At 60.7% G+C, this 20910-nt stretch overlaps 1 protein-coding gene across 1 annotated transcript in view; it reads right to left on the bottom strand.

Moving 5' to 3' along the window:
* The window catches only part of OBSCN (obscurin, cytoskeletal calmodulin and titin-interacting RhoGEF), a 163860-nt gene that overhangs the window by 4476 nt on the left and 138474 nt on the right, over window positions 1-20910 (bottom strand). The window contains exons 87-104 of the mRNA XM_055080325.1: window positions 20500-20602; window positions 20018-20147; window positions 19063-19171; window positions 9467-9664; window positions 8590-8686; window positions 8141-8262; window positions 7488-7600; window positions 7172-7340; window positions 6934-7000; window positions 5982-6182; window positions 5221-5281; window positions 4632-4709; window positions 4098-4270; window positions 3972-3998; window positions 3062-3214; window positions 2927-2972; window positions 2715-2792; window positions 331-2365 (exon numbers count right to left, since the gene is read on the bottom strand). Coding sequence (XP_054936300.1) covers window positions 331-2365; window positions 2715-2792; window positions 2927-2972; window positions 3062-3214; window positions 3972-3998; window positions 4098-4270; window positions 4632-4709; window positions 5221-5281; window positions 5982-6182; window positions 6934-7000; window positions 7172-7340; window positions 7488-7600; window positions 8141-8262; window positions 8590-8686; window positions 9467-9664; window positions 19063-19171; window positions 20018-20147; window positions 20500-20602 — 3960 coding nt within the window. The remainder of the gene's footprint in view (window positions 1-330; window positions 2366-2714; window positions 2793-2926; window positions 2973-3061; window positions 3215-3971; window positions 3999-4097; window positions 4271-4631; window positions 4710-5220; window positions 5282-5981; window positions 6183-6933; window positions 7001-7171; window positions 7341-7487; window positions 7601-8140; window positions 8263-8589; window positions 8687-9466; window positions 9665-19062; window positions 19172-20017; window positions 20148-20499; window positions 20603-20910) is intronic.

Genomic DNA, 20910 nt, shown 5'->3' with positions numbered 1-20910 from the left:
AGGGCTCTGGGGTCAGGGAGGGCCCAGGGGTCAGGGATCAGGGAGGGCTGGTCTGGTTCCTACTTCCGCAGGGGTGTAACTGCAGTTGAATTACAACTGGGCCTCACATGCACATGGGGAGAGATCGAAGCTGCAGAGGTGACCTCGAAAACAAGCCACTGTGTCCCGGGAGATGTGGGCCGCACCGGGACAGGGGAGGGGAGCATAAAATGGAGGGCTTCCTGCATCACTCAGGTGAGCTCCTGAGCTGTCCTTTTGGACAAGAAGCCCCAGGGTGCAGGGTGGGGAACATGGATGTGCCCAGTCCCGGGGCAGGGTGGGGGTAGTAACCTTCAGGCCTGCCCCTCAGGAGGCGGGAGATGTGGGCCACCGAGGCCCTCACTCTCCGGCGTAGTCCCAGCTCTGTGGGCTCCTCCAGCAGTGATTGCCTCCCGGGGAAGTGGAAGAGACTGCTGGAAGGGGGTGACCACTTGCGCTTCCTGCCACCAGCAGCCTCCCCGAGCAGGGCCTCCATGTCCTCTGGCTTCTCTGTGATCTCCAGGCTTGCTGGCGGGCCCAGAATGCCCGGCCAGGGCCATGCGGCCTCTGGGAGCTCAGCCAGCTCCTCCTCAGCCTCAGACTCAGGGGAGGGTGGCAGCTCTGGCTCCACAGGCTTGGGGACCTTCTTGAAGATCATGAACTCAAATGGGAGGTATTTGATGTCGTACAGGTCAGACAAATTGAGGTAGGCAGGATCCACCTCTGAGATGTCCAGAGACACAGTGTCAGCCGCTTCCAGGTCCCTGGACAGGTCCCGGATCTGTACGAGCGACACCTGAGAGCCCCCACTTAAGTCTTCCCGTGAGCTCACCTCCTGGGAGGCCCTCGGGAGGGCCCTGCCACCCTCAGGTAGAGGCACTGTGCTGGCCTGGGGTGGTGGGCTCTTGGCCCCTGCCTCCTCCTCCTCCTCCTCCGAGGACTGAGAGGCGGCCCAGGACATTCTGGCCCACAGGGGGCCCTGACCCAGCATGCCACCGGCATCCCCACCAAAGGCAAAGGTGCCGTAGCCCACCACCCCCGCGTAGCCCCCATGGCATCCCAGGGAGAACTTCCGTGTGGTCGCCAGCTCCTGAGGCCGCTGTGGGCTGGGCGAAGACTGGGACAGGCCCTCTGTCTCCTGGGACAGGCCTTCAGTGTCCAGGGAGGGCCTGGGCTCCATGCCCATATGGGAGGCTGGCTCTGAGGGTTTGGGTGGATCAGGCCTCCCGGCAAGAGGGATGTCCTTCAGCCCTCTCTCAGAGTCTGACTGGGGGCTTGCTTGGGCTGGGGAGAGGGAGGCCTGTGGCTTTCCTGAGAAGAAAGGGCTCGGGGATGTCAAGGGGGGCTCTGTGCAGTGCCCTGCAGGGAAGGAGCCAGGAGGTTGTGGTGCCAAAGCAGCAGGGGTGCCACAGTCCTGGGGGGCAGGACTCCTCTGGGGTTGAAAGAAAGGGGCAGCCTGCCCTCCACAGCTGTCCTGGAATGACCCCTCTTGCTGAGTGGAGCACCCATCACCACCGGTGGACGGAAGTAGTCTCAGCCCCTGCAGGGACCCCTCTGGATGCCCCTTTTCCCTGGCACGTGCATCCCCTCCAGGCATGCTCTCTCCGTGGGCCCCCTGAAGGCTCGAGGGGCCCAGAGCGGAACACTGCCCCTTGCTGCAGGCCTTGGCAGAGGGGCTGGCTGTGTTCACCCAGTCGAGGTCCAGGGAGCGGCTGAAGCCAGAGGCCTCATGGGTGCTTGCACTGGGCATCTGCAGGGTGGTCTCAAAGGAGGGTGCTTCGGCCATCAGGGTGGCCTGCTCCTCCCTGGCAGCCTCCTCCTCCAGCGCACGGTGCTCCAACAGTGGCTCTCGAAGGCCGGGCAGGATGCCCGAGAAGTAGCCACCCTTGAGGAGGTGCCGCCGCCGGGCAGGGTGCCGTCTGCTGCCCGCAGACAGGCCCCCTAGCTCTGGGCCCTCGCCCACCTGCTGGTAGAACAGGCTTCGGATGACACTCTGCCGGGGCACACAGCCCAGGGCAGCTGGTGGTTGTGCATCCTGGGGCGACGCAGGCAGAGGCGAGGCTGCGGCGGGTGGGCAGGCCTCGGCCTCCTCAGGCAGGCTGGCAGAAGGCCGCAGGAAGCCCCGGGGGTGCAGCAGCGGGGAGTGGGTCACCGGGGAGGGGGGCAGCGACTTGGCCCGGGCAAACGGTGCCAGCTCGTTGTCGGAGGAGGAAGAGCTGCTGGAGGAGGCACTGGCATCACCTCGCAGGTGCCGGGCCACCCCGAGGGATGGGCTGTCGGGCGGGCCCTGGAGCAACTCCGGGATGGAACGCATCACCAGGATGGACTTGTAGCTCATCAGGGAGCGCTGGGGTTGTGGAGGACAGGGGGTCGTCAGCTGGCTGCCCACTGCCTTCCCAGCTCTCGGTGGGCCCAGAGGGGTGCTCAGGAAATGGTGGGCATTAAAAGACGTGGGCCCAGGGCTCTGCCAGTGTGTCCCCATCTTGGCAGGGATGTTGCAAGTTGCCCCACCTCACCCCGGTGTCTCAGGTAGCAAAGACCTGAAATGAAGGATGCCCAGCCCCACTTCCCTGCTCTCCCAGACCCAGAAGGGGCACACACAGGCAGCCAGCCCTCTGGGCCTCATTCCCCTCTCTGGCCTCCCGCCCCCTCCGCGCCCCACCCCCTCACCCCCTCCACAGGGCAGCACAGCTCACCTGCCAGCGGCTGCGGGCCAGGAGGAACTTCAGCTGCTTGGTGTTGATGAAGTGGGCCTCCTCCGCAGGCACAGACTTCTGGGGGAGCCCAGGCGAGAGAGGCATGTTGCGGGGAGACCCTGGTGCACCCTGTGGCCCAGGCAGGCCCCCATTCCTCTTGGCCTCAGTTTCCCTCCCCGTGAGCCAGGCCAGCCCGCGTTCAGCCTACTCACCAGGAACCAAGGGTGGGCAAGGCACTTGGCGGCACTGGGCCGGGCCCTGTGGGGAGCGGAAGGCCAGGATCAGTCCAAGTGGTCACTGGGGCAAGGATGAGGACCTCAGGCAGAGGGAAGGGCGTGTGTACTCACTCCACGGCCTTCTGCAGAGCAGCCTTGATAAAGTCCTGTGCATCCTCACTGAGGTGGGTGGCCATGGGGCTACTCCAGGACACCCGCCCTTCCAGGACATTCAGAAGGGTTGCTCGGTCACTCTCGCCAGCAAATGGGGACGAGCAGGTCAGGCTGAAAGCAGAGACATGACTAGCCTTCAGTCGTGACCTGAATTTCTGGGTCCATGGGAGGCAGGTTGCCAGGACAGGGAGTGCTGGGTCTCATGGGGATGGTGGTGGCTGGGGCCTCCCAGCCCTGACTGGGGATGCCTCTTAACACCACTGTCATCCAGCCCTGAGAATCCCAGCATATGTCTCAGATTTGCCCAGAGATCCAGGCTCAGCTTGGAGCTGGGATCCAGGCTAAGCCTGGAGTGGGTATCTGGTCCCAGGCTGGGGTGAGGATCCAGGCTTGGTCTGGGATAGGGATCAAGGGTCAGCCTGGGGTAGGGATCCAGGCTCAGCCTGGGGCAGAGATCAAGGGTCAGTCTGGAGGGGGCACCTGGCCTTAGCCGGGGGTGGAGGGATCAGGGCTCCCTCCACCTGTAGAGGAAATCCAGGCTCAGTCTACACCACCAGCGTCCTCAGGGCAGCAATAACTGTGATAAGGGGGCTCTGGACAAATTACCCATACCCTTCAGGGAAACAGCTCAGTGCTCTGCCCCGTGACCCAGCAGAGCTCCTCTGTGACAGGGTGTGTGTGAAAAGCACTTGGCAGAAACTCCTTATCGGAGTTGGCTGACTGCATGTTCCCAAGATAGTTGCCCCTTAGGTCTCGGGTCTCTGATCTGAGGATCAGCCAGCAGTTCAACAGCTTCCCGTGGGCCTGCTGAGGAGGGGTCTGGGCCGGCTTTGGAGGAGACAGCTGACAGGAGCAGGGGTCTGCTCACCTGAGGTAGGAGATGACCCCCATGGCCCTGCAGGAAAAAAACCACCGCCGTGAGTCACCCCAGACCTGGCCTGGCGGGGAGGAGGTAGAGGAGGAGGAGGCAGAGAGCGGGTGCCCCCCCACTCACCAGATGTCGGAGGCCTCGCTCACAGGGGTCTGCTCGATGATCTCAGGGGCCACAAACTCAGGGGAGCCGTACTTGCTGTACTGTGGCTCTGCCGGGGTGATTTTTTGGGCAAAGCCCAAATCGCAGATTTTAATGTCTTCCCGAGCAGGATGCACCATCAGGATGTTGGGGGGCTGTCAGGCAGAGTCGGGAGTGGGTGAGGCTGTACCCTAAGGAAGTGACTCCCAGGGCTGCCGGGCCTGGGGAGGACGCTCAAGGGTCTTTGAGGGCTGCCCCACAATGATGCTGAGGCCAGCATGGGGAAGTGGGCAGCCCCGGGGACAGGTTTCAGTGCCATTTGGGGACAGCTTCTGCTCCGTCAGACCTGCACCCCACCTGAAGGGGCTGTCATAACGTAGTGAGCTCCCTGTCCCCAGAGGTGAGGAAATCCTGACAGGGAATTGGGATGTGTTGGGCCTGCACCCTCTCAGCCTATAGGCTCCAGGCTCCCACCTGCCCCTCACTGGGCTCTGGGGGCACCAGGGAGCCGCATACCTTTATGTCCAGGTGGAGGATGCCTTGGCCGTGCAGGTAGTGCAGCCCCTCCACCAGCTGCTGGATGTAGACCTTGACCTGCAGCAAAGGCTGGTGCTCAGGTGAGAGAGCCAGCCTCGAGAACCCCCCCCTACTTACTTCCCTGCCTGCTCCCACCTACACTGCCTCCAATTCCCTCCAGACCTGAGCCTGGGACGGTGGTCCCTCAGGGCAGGTTACATGCAAAGCCTCACGGACCCCTGTAGCTGGGGGATTCCTCTGAGCCCCAAGGCGGGGCAGGTTTGGGTGTGTGGAACAGCCTGTGCAAAGCAAGAGGGGACTGGGAGAGCAGGCGAGGCCTGGCCAGCTAGTTCAGTGCAGTCTGGGATGGGGAAGAAGCGAGTCCAGGGCACGGGAGGGCTCTGAAAGCCCGACAGGAGCTGCAACACCCTGTGAGGCCCTGGAATACCCTAGAAGTTCTCTGAGGTGGGGAGTACTATGCTGGGGAGCTAGTCTGAGGGACAGGTGGTCTGGGCAGGGGAAGCAGGAGGCCTGGCCAGGCATGCACGCTGCCCTAAAGCTGGGTGGGCAGCCCAGGCAGCACAGTCACCTCGGCCTCTGTCACCACACTCTTCCTGAACAGGCGGTCCAGCAGTTCCTCCGACGAGCACCTGGGACTCTGTCAAGGAAAGCTCTAGGGTCTGGAACCCTCATAACCTCACTGACCACCTGGGGGGAGTCTTATCTCGGGGCGGGGGGAGCTCGTCTAGGGAGGCTGGTGCTTGCAGTTGAGGAGGATGGGAGGGACCAGATGCCCCAAGTAGAGGGGCTGAGGCCAGTGGGCCCCTCTGCACAGAGCCCACGTGTCCCCCCACCCCGCAGGGGACGCTGACGGGGGAGGTGGGGGTGTGGTGAGCACACACGACATTCAGAGACCCTCAGCTGGGCCACAAGCGGCAGATGGACCCGGTAGGGAGTGCGCCCCTCCTTGGGGCGTGGGTAGGCATCCGAAGTGGTGTCAGCGCTTGGGGCCTGCAGAAGCCAGGTAAGAAGTCCAAACTTCCTGCTGGAAAGGCAACGTGGACAGCAGGAGGAGCCCACAGGGGCACGTCTTGGACCTCCTGGACGCAGCCCTGCCCAAATTCCTGGCCCAAAGGCCTAGGAGCTACGAGGTCTATGCAGTGTGTTCGGGGCCAGGGAGGGCGTTAGTCACAAAGCATTGAAACGCCAGCCTTACGGGCTGTCCCCACGAGGCAGGCAGGGCTGGGATCACCAAAACCACAGGCCCCACGCAGCCCTCCGGACCCCTGTGTGTCTGGGGCACGTCCCCCGCCCCCCGCCACCTTGCACCCTTGGGGTGAGACGGGATATAGCTCCAGGATGAGGATCAGGGTCTTTCGGGTCTCAAACTGGTCCAGCAGTGCAGTGACCAGCGGGTGGTTCAGCCCTGCTAGGATGTCCCGCTCCCGATAAGCCTGGACACGTGTCCTGCTCCGCAGGGGAATGAACTTGGCGGCGCAGGACATCTGGTTGCCCTTGTGCTGCACCCTCTTCACGAAGCCGAACACACCCCTGGGAGGAGGGGACAGCGCGTTGGGGGTGGGGTTCCTGGGGGATGGGGTTTGGAAGGGGGCAAAGCTCCTGAGAAGGGAGGTTCCGGGAGAGCAGGGGCTGGGGGAGTGGGTACTGGAGGGGGGTGGAATTCCCGGCAGTTGTGGGGGAGCGGGGACGAGTGACCAGCGGGTGGTTCAGCCCTGCTAGGATGTCCCGCTCCCGATAAGCCTGGACACGTGTCCTGCTCCGCAGGGGAATGAACTTGGCGGCGCAGGACATCTGGTTGCCCTTGTGCTGCACCCTCTTCACGAAGCCGAACACACCCCTGGGAGGAGGGGACAGCGCGTTGGGGGTGGGGTTCCTGGGGGATGGGGTTTGGAAGGGGGCAAAGCTCCTGAGAAGGGAGGTTCCGGGAGAGCAGGGGCTGGGGGAGTGGGTACTGGAGGGGGGTGGAATTCCCGGCAGCTGTGGGGCAGCAGGTACTCTGCGGGCGGGGGCTCCGGAAAGAGGTAGGGTTCGCAGGAGGCAGGGGCTCCAGAAGGTGAGCGCTGGAGGAGGCAGGTCCTGGGTGGAGGCGGGGTTCCGGGGCACAGTGTGGGCTTCTGCTAGTGCTGAAGTGGGGATTGTAGGGGTGCAGCGGGGGGGAGGGCTGGGAGCTCCTGGGTGGAAACCCTGGGGTAGGAACTCCGGAAGGCTGAGGATGAGGGTCTTAGGGGGTGGGGGTCCAGCGGGTGGGGCTCCTGGGGCTGGGAAGGGGTGCGGGCAATACCTTCCAATTTCCTCCTTGACCTCGTAGAAGGAGTGCAGTTTCCTCCTAGAGCTCTGCTCACTGTCGCCTGTAGCCAGGGAGGGGGAAGCTGTAGGTGTGAGCAAAGATGACCACCCCGTCCCTCTGTCCCCCAACTTTATAGTGCCCGAGGCTGTGGGAGCTCACAGGACCCCCATACCCACAGCCCCACACGCCTGTATGGAGCCAAGACAGGCCTGGGAAGGGGTCCCCCACTCACCCCCATGGACCAGCAGCTCTGCCTTGCATAGCACCTGGCCGCCAGCATTGTGGGCCAGGCATGTGTAGACACCTGCGTCATGCTGGGCCACATCCCTTAGTACCAGGGAGTATGTGGTCCCTTCCTGCTGCTGGCTGAGCCGGGGGCCATCCACCAGCTGGGCACCGTCCTGGAGACACAGGAGGGCAGGGAGGCCATCAGCCCACCATGGGGGACCCCAGCACCACGGCCCAGCATGTCCTTCAGTGTCCAGTCCAGTGGGGTTTCATACACTCCCCCTCCCGCAGGCAGACCCCCAACCCTGGCCTGTCCCTACCTTATACCAGGTCACTGTGGGATGCGGGTTGCCCTCAATGACAGCCTGGAATTGCGCCACGCCGCCCCTCTGGGCCTGCACGTCCTCAATGGTGACCTGCATGGATGGGGGCCCTGGGGGTAGGGGAGGGAGCCGTTGGGAAGGAGCCTGGCTCTGTCCCATCACAGCCTGTCCTGTGTTGGAATCTTTGATCCCCGGCCTACATTCACAGAGACCCAGACCCAGGTGGGCTGGCAGTAACCCCAGGTGTGTCCCGGTACCCTAGGTGGGCAGAGAGGCCCCGAGATATACCCCAGGGTGAAAGAGCTCACCTGCCTCCCAAGTGAAGGTGACCCCATCCTGACTCCTCCCAGGCCCCTGATGGTCTGGAAGTGCTTCCTTCAGTCTAACCCCTGTCTCTCCTGCTTCAACCTCAGCTCTCTGAGGGCAGGCCGCACCGAATATGCTAACTCTGAGTGGGGAAAAGGTCACTGCCGCCTGCATCTCCCCTCCCAGTGATGCCTTCTGAGGGGACACAGGGAGAGGGGCGGCAGGGGCCCTGGCCACAGTAAGGCTGGGACATGCCAGGTGGCTTTGCAGGCCCCTCCATGCGAATGTCCCCCCTTGCCCAGGGCATGACGGGCACACGTGTAAACTGCCGGGCCCCCACCTACTTGCGGCACACACGTTGCTGGCCTGGTACACATATGTCCTGTGCTTGGTCTCTGTGAACACGTGGCTGTGGATGTCCCAGAGCTCTGTTGCACCTGCCCTGGGGTAGGCAGCGCCCTCCATCCTGGGGCCATGGAGTGGAGTTAGCTGTCTGCCCCACCCTTCCACTTTGGGGGTATGGGAGGCAGAGCTTCAAGATAAGATGGGGGCTGCAGCAGACTCTTTGGGAGGGGATGTACAGACAGGGGCCCCAGCCCTGGGTGAGAAGGGAGCTCCCCTAGCTTCCCTTGCTCCAGGGGTGGCCTCTCCTCCCTGCCCCACCCTTGGGCTTAGGTTGGGACTGGTATGGAGAGTGCAGGGGTGCTGTGATTTCACCACTTACTCTCCTGCTCCCGTGCCCGACCCTGCCCCCAGGATGTCCCCTCATCCCCCAGCCAGCTGGGGAAGTTACCGGATGGGCACCGTGCGTTCCTGGACCTCAGTGTTTGTCCGAGAGTCCTGCTCCAGGTCCTCGTGGGAGAGAGGTTGCGGCACCTTCCGGGGCTCGCCTGGTGGGAGGCAAGGGGCCCAGTGAGACGGAGCCTGGGATAGGGCTGGAGACATTCCTTCATGACCTGCCTCTGCATCGACCTCCAGGGCCCAGAGGAGGGGAGGACAGGCAGAGCAGGGGCTCCAAGAGCACTGGGTCCGTGACCGCAAACCTAGAGCTCCAGCCATGCAAGTGCATTTCAGCCCCCTGGGCTGGGGGGAGGGGCCCCATAGCACATTCCCAGGGGTCTGGTCTCCCTGGGGCACTGCTCACTTACTGTTCCTTCCTCTTCCCCTCCTCCTCCCCTCCTCCCATTCCCCTCCTCCCCCCTCCCCTTCTCTCCCTCTTTCCCTAATCTCGCCCCTCCTTCTCCCCATCCTCACTCTCCTTCTCCCCACAACCTTCCCCTCCTCCTCCTCTCACTCTCTGTCCCCTCTCCTCCTCTTCCTCTTCCTCCTCACCTTCCCAGGAGCACAGGGTACCCAAGCTGTCCCCTGAGGGCTGACCACAGGAGGCCTCCGGCTCCTGGGACACACATGCTCAGGGCGGGAAGGACCTCCCAGAACCCATCCACCCCTCTAGTTTCACAGGCTGAGTGAGGGGTGGGCCTTGTCCAGGGTCCCCAACATGTGGAGCCATCAGAATGTTGGGGGTCCCCAGGCTCTGCCAGTTCACCCCCATGGGATGGGCACCCAAATTAACCAAGGTTGGTGTCAGAATGGAGGGGAGGTTAGGGGTGTGGGGGGGGTGGTCCTGGAAGCAGGTGGTACTTTGCCTTCAGCCTGCTGCCAGGCCTCACCGGATGCATCCCCAGCCTCCACTCCTGGGGGATTCTGGCCGGCCTCCTGGAGTTCAGGTGGCCCCCCAGGTCTGGGGCCGGGGCTGGTATGTTCCCCTGTGGTGGGTCCCGGAGCCTCAGGGCACATCAGTGTCCTCCGGATGGATGCGCTCTCCTGGTCCACTTGCCCCAGGGCACCTGGGGGTGGGATGGCAGCATCTGTAGGAGAGGCAGGTCCACGCATAGGAGTAAGGGTTGCCCTGAGCCTGGGGAGTGGGATACCGCCCAGATGAGCCAACCCCAGGCCACCCTTCCCACCTTCCTGCTCCAGCCACCCACTGGGTGCAGGAAGGGCCGAAGGTGGAGGCCCCTGAGAGGAGAAGGGATCCAGAGACTGCGCCAGGGGAGATGGCACTCTAGGCAGCAAGCTCAGGACTGGTCCACCCGCAGGGTGTTACACAGATGCCCTCACAAGAATGTCAGTTCCTATAGGGGCAGCTGGGCCTGGACTCCCACCCATCAGTCTGTGGCCCCTTAGTCTCAGCTAGTCTCATCCCTTCATCCTGGGGCTGGCCTTGCTCTGTAGCCCACTCTGGATCTTAGGGTACTGGGTCACCCAGGCTCAAGTGGACCCAGCCCCACAGTCTAGGAAAGCTAGGGACAGCCAGATGCCAGATTAGGAGCCATGAACTCCTCAGAGGGTAGGCTGCATTCCTGCCCTCCCAGGGCAGCCCCTGTCCTCCACCCAGCAGCTTTCTCCCTTCCACCTGCAGCCTGACCTGACCCAGACCATTACACTCTCACCTGGTCCCTGCCTCGGGAACCTTCAGACCCTCCTGTGTCTCGGCTTCCTGCCCTCAGCCTTCAATGCAACTCCCTCCTCCACCTGGCTGCCAGCCCCTGTGTGGCCATTCAGAGGTGCCCACCACTCCATTTCTAGAAGGTCCCCCTTTATGGAGCTCTCCCCTGCCCCAGAGCCTCCCTCCTGTTGATCTTCTGTATCCTAGGGCCCACCAGGCTGAAGAGGCAACTGGGCAGGCTGCCATCTGTTTGCCCTCTATGGCATTGAGGCAACCATCCTGTCCTTCCCCACTCCAAGGAGGTCATCAGGACCCCTGACACATCACACCCTCATGTCCATCCTGACAAAGGACCCAGCTGCACAGGAGGCCCCCAGCAGGAGCAACCACTATGTGCTGCCCCAGCCACACTGTGTGCGCCTGTCACCAGCCCCTTAGCCCACATGTGAGCAAGCTGGACAGGCGAACTATCACGTCTCCACCCACGATCCCCAGGACTAGCCAGGACCCACAGGTCATTGCTGAGTGTCCACCCAGGGCTGTCAATGGAAAGGGTCTGGGCTGTCCACTCGTTGGTCTCCAGGGCCAGGCCAGGAGGGACCCTCCCTCCTGAGTCATCGGAGTCACCAGACGGAAAAGCAAAAAAGAGCAGAGCAAAGACAGTGCAAGGAACCAGTTTATTAGCATCATCAGGGTCGACTGACGGGGGCTGCTTCCCACAAAGAGACCCTGGTCCACCCTGTAGAAAAGGCCTAGGAGGGTCTGTAGAGCTGGGCCCCACACAGCCCTCCTGGAGGCCAAGAAAAAACGTTCACGGGTAAGATGTGGCTTGGGGGAAGCCCCCTATCGAGAGGGAGGCTGGAACCCCCAGCCTGGGTGAGAGGCAGGGCTGTGCCAGGCCTGGCCACTGGGACGGGGGCCTAAGCTGGGGCAGACAGAGCCCATGTGGTAGCCACTGCCTCATGAACGGAGCAGGAAAGATGCCCAAGTGCCTTCCCTGTGTCTGGAGCCCCCGAACCCAGAGCTGCAGTCTGCGAGTCACTCCGGCCAGTGCTCTCAGAGCAGCTTGGGTACACTCTGAGATCACAGATGCGTGCAGTGTCCTCAGCTGACGACCAAGTCCTGTGAGGTAGGAAGCACCCAGGGAGGAAGGGGAGGGAGATGTCCTGAGTTGTTGGAGAGCCAGGGCAGGGTCAGAGCACACGTGTCCGAGGGGTGCCAGCTTTGGGACTCTCTCCTGAGTTGAAAACCCAGGGCAGCTGTGAGGTGAGTTGATGCTGGTGCCAGGCAGGGTCCTAGGCCCCAAAGCCACTTGCCTCTTTCTGCTGCCCCATGCAACCACGGCAGCTTAGTCAGGGGTGTCCCAGCCCTAAGAGTCTCTCATCTCCATCCTAGCCACCCAGCTCCTGATGGTCTTGGCCTCAGCCCTGGGAGGGGCTAGGGTCCATGTCCCCATCCGGGCAGATGTGCAGGGTGACAGTCTCCCCCACTGTCCCAAAGCTGACCGTCTGGGTGGAAACCTCCGTTTTGAAGCTGCTCTGGCCACTGTCCACAGAGTGCTGAACCCGAGTGCAGAAGGACGGCTTCCGGGACATGGTGCCTCCAGCCCGGGCCTCCTGAAAGCAGAAGGAGACGCCCCTGGGGCCAAGGTCCTGCGGCCCTGATGGAAACGCCTCCCGGGAGCTGGGCATGCGGGTGAAGAAGCCAGGGGAGGCTCGGGAACCTGGCGGGAGCCCCACATTGAGCAGGACGGGCTGCCCCACGGTGGGCTCGCTGATCTCTCTCTGAAGCACTGAGATTTCGCAGGGCGGGTCATCAGAAGCACTGGGCGTGGGGCCGCTGCAGCCAAAGGTCTCCCCTTCCTGGGGCACATAATCCTCCAGGTCAGCCAGTGTGAGTGCACGGCCGTCGTGTGTGAGGATCTTAGGGTCCCGGCCCTGAAGGCCATCGGCACTCAGGGGCTCTTCTATCTGGTAGGTACCTCTTTCCTCCATCTCCTCCAGGGGGGCCTCCTCTTCAGCAGCCCAGGGAGGGGAAAGCTCAGGGGTCTCTGGCCCCGTTTCCACATGGAAGTCTAGGGGCTCACCAACACTGACCGTGGCTGGGGGCTCCTGGGTCAACAGCTTGTTGTTGGAGTTGTTTGTATTGGGGTCTCCTCCAGGCATCCTGCCAGGCAGTGTGGAGAGAAGCCCCTCCGAGCTGCCAGGCGTCTCTCTGGCCAGAGACGCGCCCGTTGAGCCAGTCTTCTGCACCCGAACTTCAATGGTCTCCTCGACCTCCACCCATTTGGGCTGGGGCCCAGTGTCCCCAGGCAGGGCTGACGTGTGGGCCTCGGGCTCCGTCACGTACAGAGTGGGCACAGTGGGCCTCCAGCCTGGCTCGGCCTCGGGCCTGCAGGGCTGGCTGGCTCCTGGCGAGTGCAGCAGCTCAGGGGCCAACAGGCCTGGCTTGGGAAGGCTGGCAGGGTGATAGGAGTGCGAGGGAGACTTGCTGGGGGACTGGCGTCGGCCACGGGGGCTCTTCACCACAGTGGTAATCGTCTCCTCTCTGTGGGGAGAGGGCCGAGAGGAGATAGGCACAGAGACCCACAGCCTCACCCCGCGCCCTTGCCATCAGCATATTCGGGGACCAGCGATCAGGTTAATGTACAAGCAAGCGAGTGGTGAAATTGCATAAACTAACTCCTACACATGGGCTTGAGCCCGATCTCCAGATCCCCATCCAGAGAACCAAAGAAACAAAGCACAGAGTCTCATCTGGCCAACCTCAGGCTCTAGTGTACAGATCTCAAAATGAGAGTTGAGGCATCGGGGAGGCCCATGCTATATCACGCAGGTACCTCCAAACCCCAGACTGGTTTGTAACGTCATGTGTCAATCTCCCCTCCTTGTTTATGGCTGTCTCATTTTGGAGACACCAGCCCTCCTTACAGAGCTAATGAAGGGATGCAAGCCACACAGCCCTCCTTGTTGATCCCATCAGTGCTTTGTGCTTTGTAACATGGCAGGAGGGTGGTGGGGGTTAGAGGGGCTCTCAGACGGCAGGTGCCTCAGTGATCCTCGGTTAGGGACAGGCTGGGCAGCTGATGCCACAGGTGCAGGAGGAACGTCAGAGTCTTGACCTGTGGCCTGTGCTCATGGCCTCCAGGTCTGGGGATGTGAGGCCCGGCAAGGACACCTGGCTCTAGGCATGGCCTGGCCGTCATGGGCTGTGTGACCTCAGACAAATCTGCCTCCCTCCTGGGCTCCATTTCCCAAAACAGGAGGGGGACGGAAGGGGAAGAGGAGATAGAACTCAAGTCCATTTGCATGTGCGTGTGTATGGGGCTTTGGCCAGGGACCTTGCAGCAATTCTGGGGGATGGGTCTGACCCCCTTTTACAGGTGCAGACAAGGCTGAAAAGGGCTCGAAACTTGCCCAGAGCCAAGAGTCAGAAGCCCACCAGTCAGCCCAGACCTTCCTATGCCAACCAGTACCCCTGACCTTGCCAGGTACTGAGGGTGAAATGAGTAATAGGCAGGGAGCAGGAACACATTTAGTAACACGCGGCTCTCCTGGGCCCCAGGACCTGCATTTCCTCTCGGGCTCAGGCAGAAGGACCCGGCATGCATATGGTGACAACTCAGTGCTGTCACCAGCTGCCTGCAATGACTAGGACTTTGTCTGTCTCTTGTTCAGCTTTGCTTTTGTCTAACTCACAGCTCCATACAGGAGCAGTTACTCCCAGGCATGGGCCCAGAGATGTGTGGCCACACCTCGGGGTACATAGCAAGTACAGATCCTGCCTCCTCCGGCCCTCACCTGGTAAAGGGGAAATGCCATCATGCCCCTGTAACTGATGGGGAAGCTGAGGCGTGGAGACGTGGCCTACTCAGGACCACGGGCCTGCCGGCCTGCTTCACACAAGGCTCAGTGGCACTAGGCTTGTCCCTGGGTCAGAGACTGCCCAGACCTGGGCAAGGCCCCATCTGCTGGCCGCACACTGCCTGATTTGCTGAGCCAAGACAGTGAGTCCAGTGGAACTGTACAGCTGGATCACTCCTCCTAAATGCAGCCCCATGCTCGGCTCACTGCTGCCCCCACGAGGGCATGTAGGCACCCTGCTCCGAGGCCACTGGCACAGCACTTGAGGCTGCCAGGTGGCAGGGGTCTCTCTCCCGTTTCCTTCTGGTACCCCTTGGCTCCCTAGAGCCCCTCATTGTGCTGCAGGCGCAACGTGTGGAGTGCCCTTGCTGGGAGGCTGCGCCAGGCAGTTGCCTCTCTCCATTCCTCCAGATGAAGGGGTACACTCTTCCTGCAGGGTGAGGGTTGCTACTTCCCTAAGCCTAGAATAGACTGGACTTCAGGATGCCTTGGGGGTTACCTAGTCCAGCCTCCCATAAGCACGAGGACACCCTAATGCCTCCTCAGTGGGGCTGCCTGGCACCATCTCTGCTCCTTCATTTTGTCTTCCGTAAAATGTAAATAACAATGCTCCCCTCATAGATGAAATGTAGAGGTGATCTGTGTAAAGCTCTGGCATGGTTGCATACCTCCAGGGATGAGACTTACATCTGCCCCAGGCAGACCCATCTATTGTGAGGTGGCAATCTGCTTTGGGGGAGAAGGGAGAAAGTCACGGAAGGGTTAACCCAGGAGCTTATCAAGATGGGATTCTCCAGCAATATCACCACCTGCAGGCACCTATAGGAGGTCTTATGCCTCCGGGGAACTAAGAGGTTCCCCATCCTGGAGCCTCCCAGTCCCCTGGCTTTAGGAAATCATAGTCTTTCTTCCTCCTGGATTTTACAAGCTCTTCCACCCATCTACTTCACACATTTCCTACTGGAAGTCCTTCCAGATTATCCAGGTCAAAACCAATCCTGCCTTCTGTGGGTTCACCTAGCTCTGGACCTCTGTCTTATTTAATTATCAACAACACGCGTGGCTTTTCCTCAGCCTTGAAGGCACTGAAGGATGGAGAATGGGACAGTGGGTGTGGCACTGAGGAAATGCGTTCTCGGCTGGCTTCCAATTGTGAGCCATCCTCAGCAAGCCTCCTCTCTTCCCTGAGCCTCAGTGTCCCCATCTTCCTAGTGTGAGGGCTGAGTTTGGAGACCTCTAAGGGCCCTAGAGCTGTGCTGTTCACTATGGTTATGCTATTTTAATTAAATTCAAATTGTTGAAAATCGAATACATTCAAAATTCTAGTTCTTCAGTCACACTAGCCAAATAGCCACATGCGGCTAGTAGCTGCTGTAGTGGGCTGTGTAAATATAGATTATTTCCATCATCACAGAAAGTTCCATTGGACAATGTCCTAGGGTATCCTAGGGTAGCATTCTGCCTCTAGTACACTGGGGGAAGCAGCTGGCAGTCCCTGCTCCCCACTAACTGGCATGATTCTGGGTCCAAACCCTGGGTGAGCCACTGTGACGTACACAGAGTAAGTCTACCCTGCTGAGGCAACGGGGCCATGAAAAGGGTACTTAGACCCTGGAAGAGACAGCTTTGAAGTGTGAAGGTGGCCAAGGGCCCAGGGGGAGGTGAATGCCCTGGGAGTATCTGCAAGGTACTGGCAGTCTGCGTGGTGAACAAAGGCCATGTGGGCAAGAAGTCAGACAAGCAAGGGGCCAAGCTACACAGGCAAGGTCCAGGGAGGTTAGTGGGCATGCAGGGAGCACTGCAGTCAGAAGGAAAGTTAGGAACACGCCTGCACTTACATGATGATGGTTTTCTTGGGGACTTTAGTCTCCTGCTCAGTGACTACAAAGAAAACAGTCGGAATAGCGAGGGTTACACATCAGCTGGTGTTTGGGGGCTGAGCTATCTGAGTGGCATGGCAGTGTAGTAACCTGCTCAGCTTAGGGCACTGGATCCGAACCCTGCCTGACTGTGTGCCCCTGGTAGGAATGTCTCAGCTTAGAGTCCCAGGTCCCTCATCTTTGAAATGGAGGTGACAAGGCCTGCCTTGAGTGGCTGGGGGATAAGGAGTTGTGATAACGGTGTGTCCCACGTGAGGGAAGAATCCCTCTTGAGGGGTTCTTGCAGAAGCTTCAAGGAGAGTAAGGGCTCTGTCTAGGCTGCCCACACAGAAATCCAAGCTTTTCCTTCAGCCCACGTGCCCAGGGAGCCCTGTGAATTTGTCAGGCCCGAAGTTCCACTTTTCATAGAAAGCGAGGCCTAGAGAGGGAAAAGGAATGGCCTGTGGTTGATAGCCAAACTGGGACGGGGATGGCTGGTGCCTATTTCACAAAAAAATCTAAAGACCAAAGGGCGTCTCTCCAGGGCAGAATGACTCTGGAGTCCTAGAGGTAGCACATCTGAGTTCTGTGGCTTGAGGCCACAGAAGTCCCCCTGGGAGTGACCTGAGGATGCCTGAGCAGGGTCCTGAGCTCTGAGAGAGCAGGGAAACCTAGGTCTTCCCATAGGAGCACCCCACAAATTCAATTGTCTCTTGACTTTCCTAGCTTTCCTCCTCGCTGGAGCCAGCAGGATACGGCCCGTGGTTCCCATTTTGCTGTTAGGGGACCCACGTCCCAGGGACAGGGCGGGACCCACTGGGGACCTGGCAGCAACTACTCCCCACCATCTCGAGGCCTCTTCTTCTGTAGCTTTTGGACAGGGTGAGGCTTGGCACAGAGATGCCTCTCCCAGTCTTGCCCAGCTGGATAGCAGGCAGCCCACCAGCTACCAGCACTCATACATCTCAACAGTCCCTCTCGCCATCCTGTGGGGAAAATTGAGGGGCAGGCTCAGAAAAGTCAAGTGGCATGGCCTAGGGCACACAGCCTCCTAGTCCCTGGTCGATGGGATTTTCTGCTCTGTTGCAGTGCCACATAGAAAAAGAACTTCCCTTAGATGACTCTGAGTATTTTAACCTTGTCTCCAGTTAGATGAACGTGAATTAAATGTACTAGCTGTGTCTGTATGGCACTTGGGAGCCACATTTACTGTGCATGTTTGTGTGTGTGCATGTGTGTCCGTGCTAATGTGTGTGTGCCTGTATGTGCTTGTGCAAGCTGCCTCCTGGAGAGAGGCGAGTCCACTGGAGGAGAGAATGGGATCCAGCCAAAATATCCTGTGTGTTTAGACTTAGTTGGGCCCAGAGGACACCAACTTGTTGTGGCCTGTAGGCCAAGCAGTGAGAGATCCAGGGCTCCTTGCCTCATCCTCCCTGACAGGGGCCTCATTCTGTTGCTTTTGGGGGTGGTGGCTAGGGCACCTGTGGGCTGCTACATTCCTGGCACCTTTGTTCCTGACCTAACCTGCCACCAGGCGGGCTCTGGGCTCCAGTGAGTACTGGCTGTGGAAGGGGTGCAGCTGTGCAAAGTGCGGCTCCTGGCCCTGTGCAGTTTCACAAGCGAAAGGGCAGCGCCCCACCCCACAGGGCCAGCCAGGGCCCGTTCTGGCTGCAGAACCACCGAGTTAATGACGAAGCGGCAGGACAGGGTTAGGAAGCAGGAGGCAGCGGGTTCCAATTCCAGGGTCTGTGAAGACGGGCCTCTCCTCATGAGGCACGAAGGCCATTTCCGGCACAGGTGGGCCGCCCCTCCTCCACACCCGGTGTCCACGGGACCTTGACAGAGACCCATCATGACAATGAAGTAAATAGCTCTGTAGGACGTGCTTGTCACCAGTCGAGAGGGTGTGCTGAGGTGCATGCTGAGCCCTGCTCTGTCCGACGTAAGATGCCACAGGGCAGGATAGAGGTGCCGGCAGATGCACCTCTATGGGGCCCTCCGATGGGAACCGGCTTGACCAGTGCACTTTGGGGCTTGAGGAACAGGACCCCTGCCCACGAGGGAAGGAAGAGTCCCTAGAGGGCGTCAAAGGCCCCGAGGCTGAGCTCCTGGCGCCAGGTGGCCGACTCTATGAGGGTCCGGACAGACAGCAGCCCTGCACGTTGGGCCCTGGGAGGGATTGATCCGGTGGCTCAAGGCATCAGAGAAGCCAACTTTCAGGACTTGGGAGGACACATATCCCAGCCCATCCTACTGTGAGAGCTGCAGCTCCACCAGCTTTTTTGGTGCAGCTTCTGCTTGCATGCCCCCGAGGATGGGAGGCTCAACATCTGTCCTGGCAGCCTCTTCCAGGTGAGGCAGTTCAGACTGGGAGAAACTCTCCCTGGGGCTGCTGCCTGCCCTGGGCCATCCCCGGGCTGGGCCCAGCTGGGACCCTGGAGCCAAGCGTGAGTGGAGGAGTGAGGCATCTTGCCACCGTTCACCTCCTGCCCAGGAGCACACTGCTCCCTGATGAGGCCCATTCTGCAGCCCAGACCCCTCGCAGCCTGGCCCAGGCCAGGCCAGGGAGGCCAAGCCACGGCATTCTGTCTTTTCCTCAGCCAGCCCCACCCAGTGTGGAAGGATCAGGCCCCTGACCCCTGTTCCCTCTCCCAGGAGCCAAGTTGGGAGCCAGCAGCCTGCTTCTGTGGAGCCGCCCCTCTTACCATCCCCGCCACCCATCCTATAACACCCCTCCGACCACTGCCCGGCAGGCTGCTCAGGACCCAGGTCTGGCCTTTATATGCACTTGTTATTCCCCCAGGGATGGTGAGCAGGGCTTAGGGCCCCACCCCCACCCCCTCGGACTGCCCCTCCAGCCTTCCCCAGGCTCTGGGTTCACAGCCCACCCTCCTCCGGCCCACATACGTGCGCTCCAGTCAGGAACTGGCAACCAGTGCTTGCCCCTCAACCTCTGAATCCCCTCCTCCGTCCTTGCTTCCCCTCATCCAGGGAATGTGCTCTGATTAGAGGCGCTGATGGTTTCACCCCACCTGGCGCTGCCCAGGCATGTGGCGGGCCCAGCCCGGGCCGAGACTGGCAGGGGAAGGACTCACCTTCCACGGCAGCGAGCTGCTCTACGTGGTGCTGTTCTCGGGCCTGCAGCGCCGGGCTCTGCATGGACAGCTCCGCGCCGCCCCGTTTGGAGCCCAGCCGGTTCACCAGCTGCAGGGCAGACAGCAGAGGCTCACTTAGAGCCCGTGGCTCCCCAAGGGGCCTGGGCAGTCTCTTTGAGGCCGTACAGGCCAGCTGTAGCATGGGGGGGCCCACCACGGCTGTTCCTAGAGCTGCAGAGCCTGACTACAGGGAAAAGGGTACCAGGCGAGCCACTGTGTCCCCAGCACTGACCAGGAGCTTCCTGTGATGGTGGGGACACTATCTGCTCTGTCCAGTGTAGTGGCCATGTGGGCTCTGAGTACTTGAAATAGAAGTGAATCTTCACCTGGAGTTAACTTTAACTGATTTAAATTTAAATCACTGTGTGTGGACCACAGTGACCGAAATGGACAGCACAGGTCCAGAGCTGACATGGGTCCATTTTTCCCTGAGAGTTGCCGTGGGGAGCAGGCACCACACTTCTCCCATGAAGGCTGCCAGCAGCAGCACTAGCTAGCAGTCAGGAAGAACCACAGCCAGCACACACCTTCCCCAGACCATTGCCAGTCCCCCGGGGCCACGAGGACTCAGGGGGCTCCACCCAGGGCCCGCCTCCTTGGTCCCTGTCTTCTCAACATGGACAGTGGGTGACAGTGGTCTGGTGTCCCCTCATCATGGACAGTGGGTGACAGTAGTCTGCTGTCCCCTCATCATGGACGGTGGGTGACAGTGGTCTGGTGTCCTCTCTCTCATCATGGACAATGGGTGACAGTGGCCTGCTGTCCCCTCATCATGGGTGGTGGGTGACAGTGGTCTGGTGTCCCCTCTCTCATTGTGGTCAGGGATGGTGGTAACCAGGCAGGATCCCCAAGACAGGTCCCCCCAGGCCCCTCCCCCTGGGCCCACCCTCCTCACCTCACACTCATAGAGCCCCAGGTCCTCCTTGCCAGCTGCCTGGATCTCCAGCACCAGCAGGCCGCTGTGGGGCTCACTCAGGGTCTGGTATTTGCCCCCAGGGGTCAGCAGGGCCCCATCCTTGTACCACCTAAAGCCAACCCCGCGGGTGGTCAGGTGGGGTCTCCCCAGGTCCCCCATGCTCAGGACCCTCCCCTCACCCACCCCGCAGATCCAGATGTCCTTACAGAGGATATCCCTTACATCCCTCTTGGATGCTACCCACCCAACATCCTCTGTCCTCCTCGCTGCAGCTAGAGCTGTGTTCGGAACGTGCTGCAGCCCCATCACACCCACTTCTCATCAGAAAGGCTGAGGTTCTGTGCCCAGCCTACCCCAACCCAGCGAACAGGTTGCCCACCCTCATTTTTCAGGCAGGCAGGATGGCCCCAGGGCAGGCCCACCTGCCCCCCTCCACCCTGGCCCCAAGCCGCCTGGCCCACCTGATCTGAGGGTGTGGGACACCTTCGATGGTGCAGGTGATCTGAGCATCTTCTCCTTCCACAAAGGGCACTGCCCGGACCTTGTTCACAAACCGAGGCGGGACTGCAGGGTCCAGGGAATGTGGGGAGAGGGGAGAGAGAGAGAGACTGAGAGATGGAGAAAGAGACAGAGAGACAGAGAGAAAGAGATAGACAGAGAGAGACACAGAAACAGAGAGATGCAGGCAAAGGAACAGAGATACAGGGAGACAAAAAGACAGAGAGAGACAGAGACAGATAGAAAGAGAGAGACAGAAATGGATACAGAAATACAGCGAAAGGAAAAAAAAGAGATGGAGGCAGAGAGATGGACAGATAGAGACATAGAGATAGAGAGAGAGACAGAGACAGAGAGAGACACCGTGACGGAGC

Source organism: Physeter macrocephalus, chromosome 2, assembly GCF_002837175.3.
Source record: "Physeter macrocephalus isolate SW-GA chromosome 2, ASM283717v5, whole genome shotgun sequence".
NCBI lineage: Eukaryota > Metazoa > Chordata > Mammalia > Artiodactyla > Physeteridae > Physeter > Physeter macrocephalus.
Note: the sequence above shows the minus strand (reverse complement) of the source record. Positions and strands in the feature narration are given on the sequence as shown.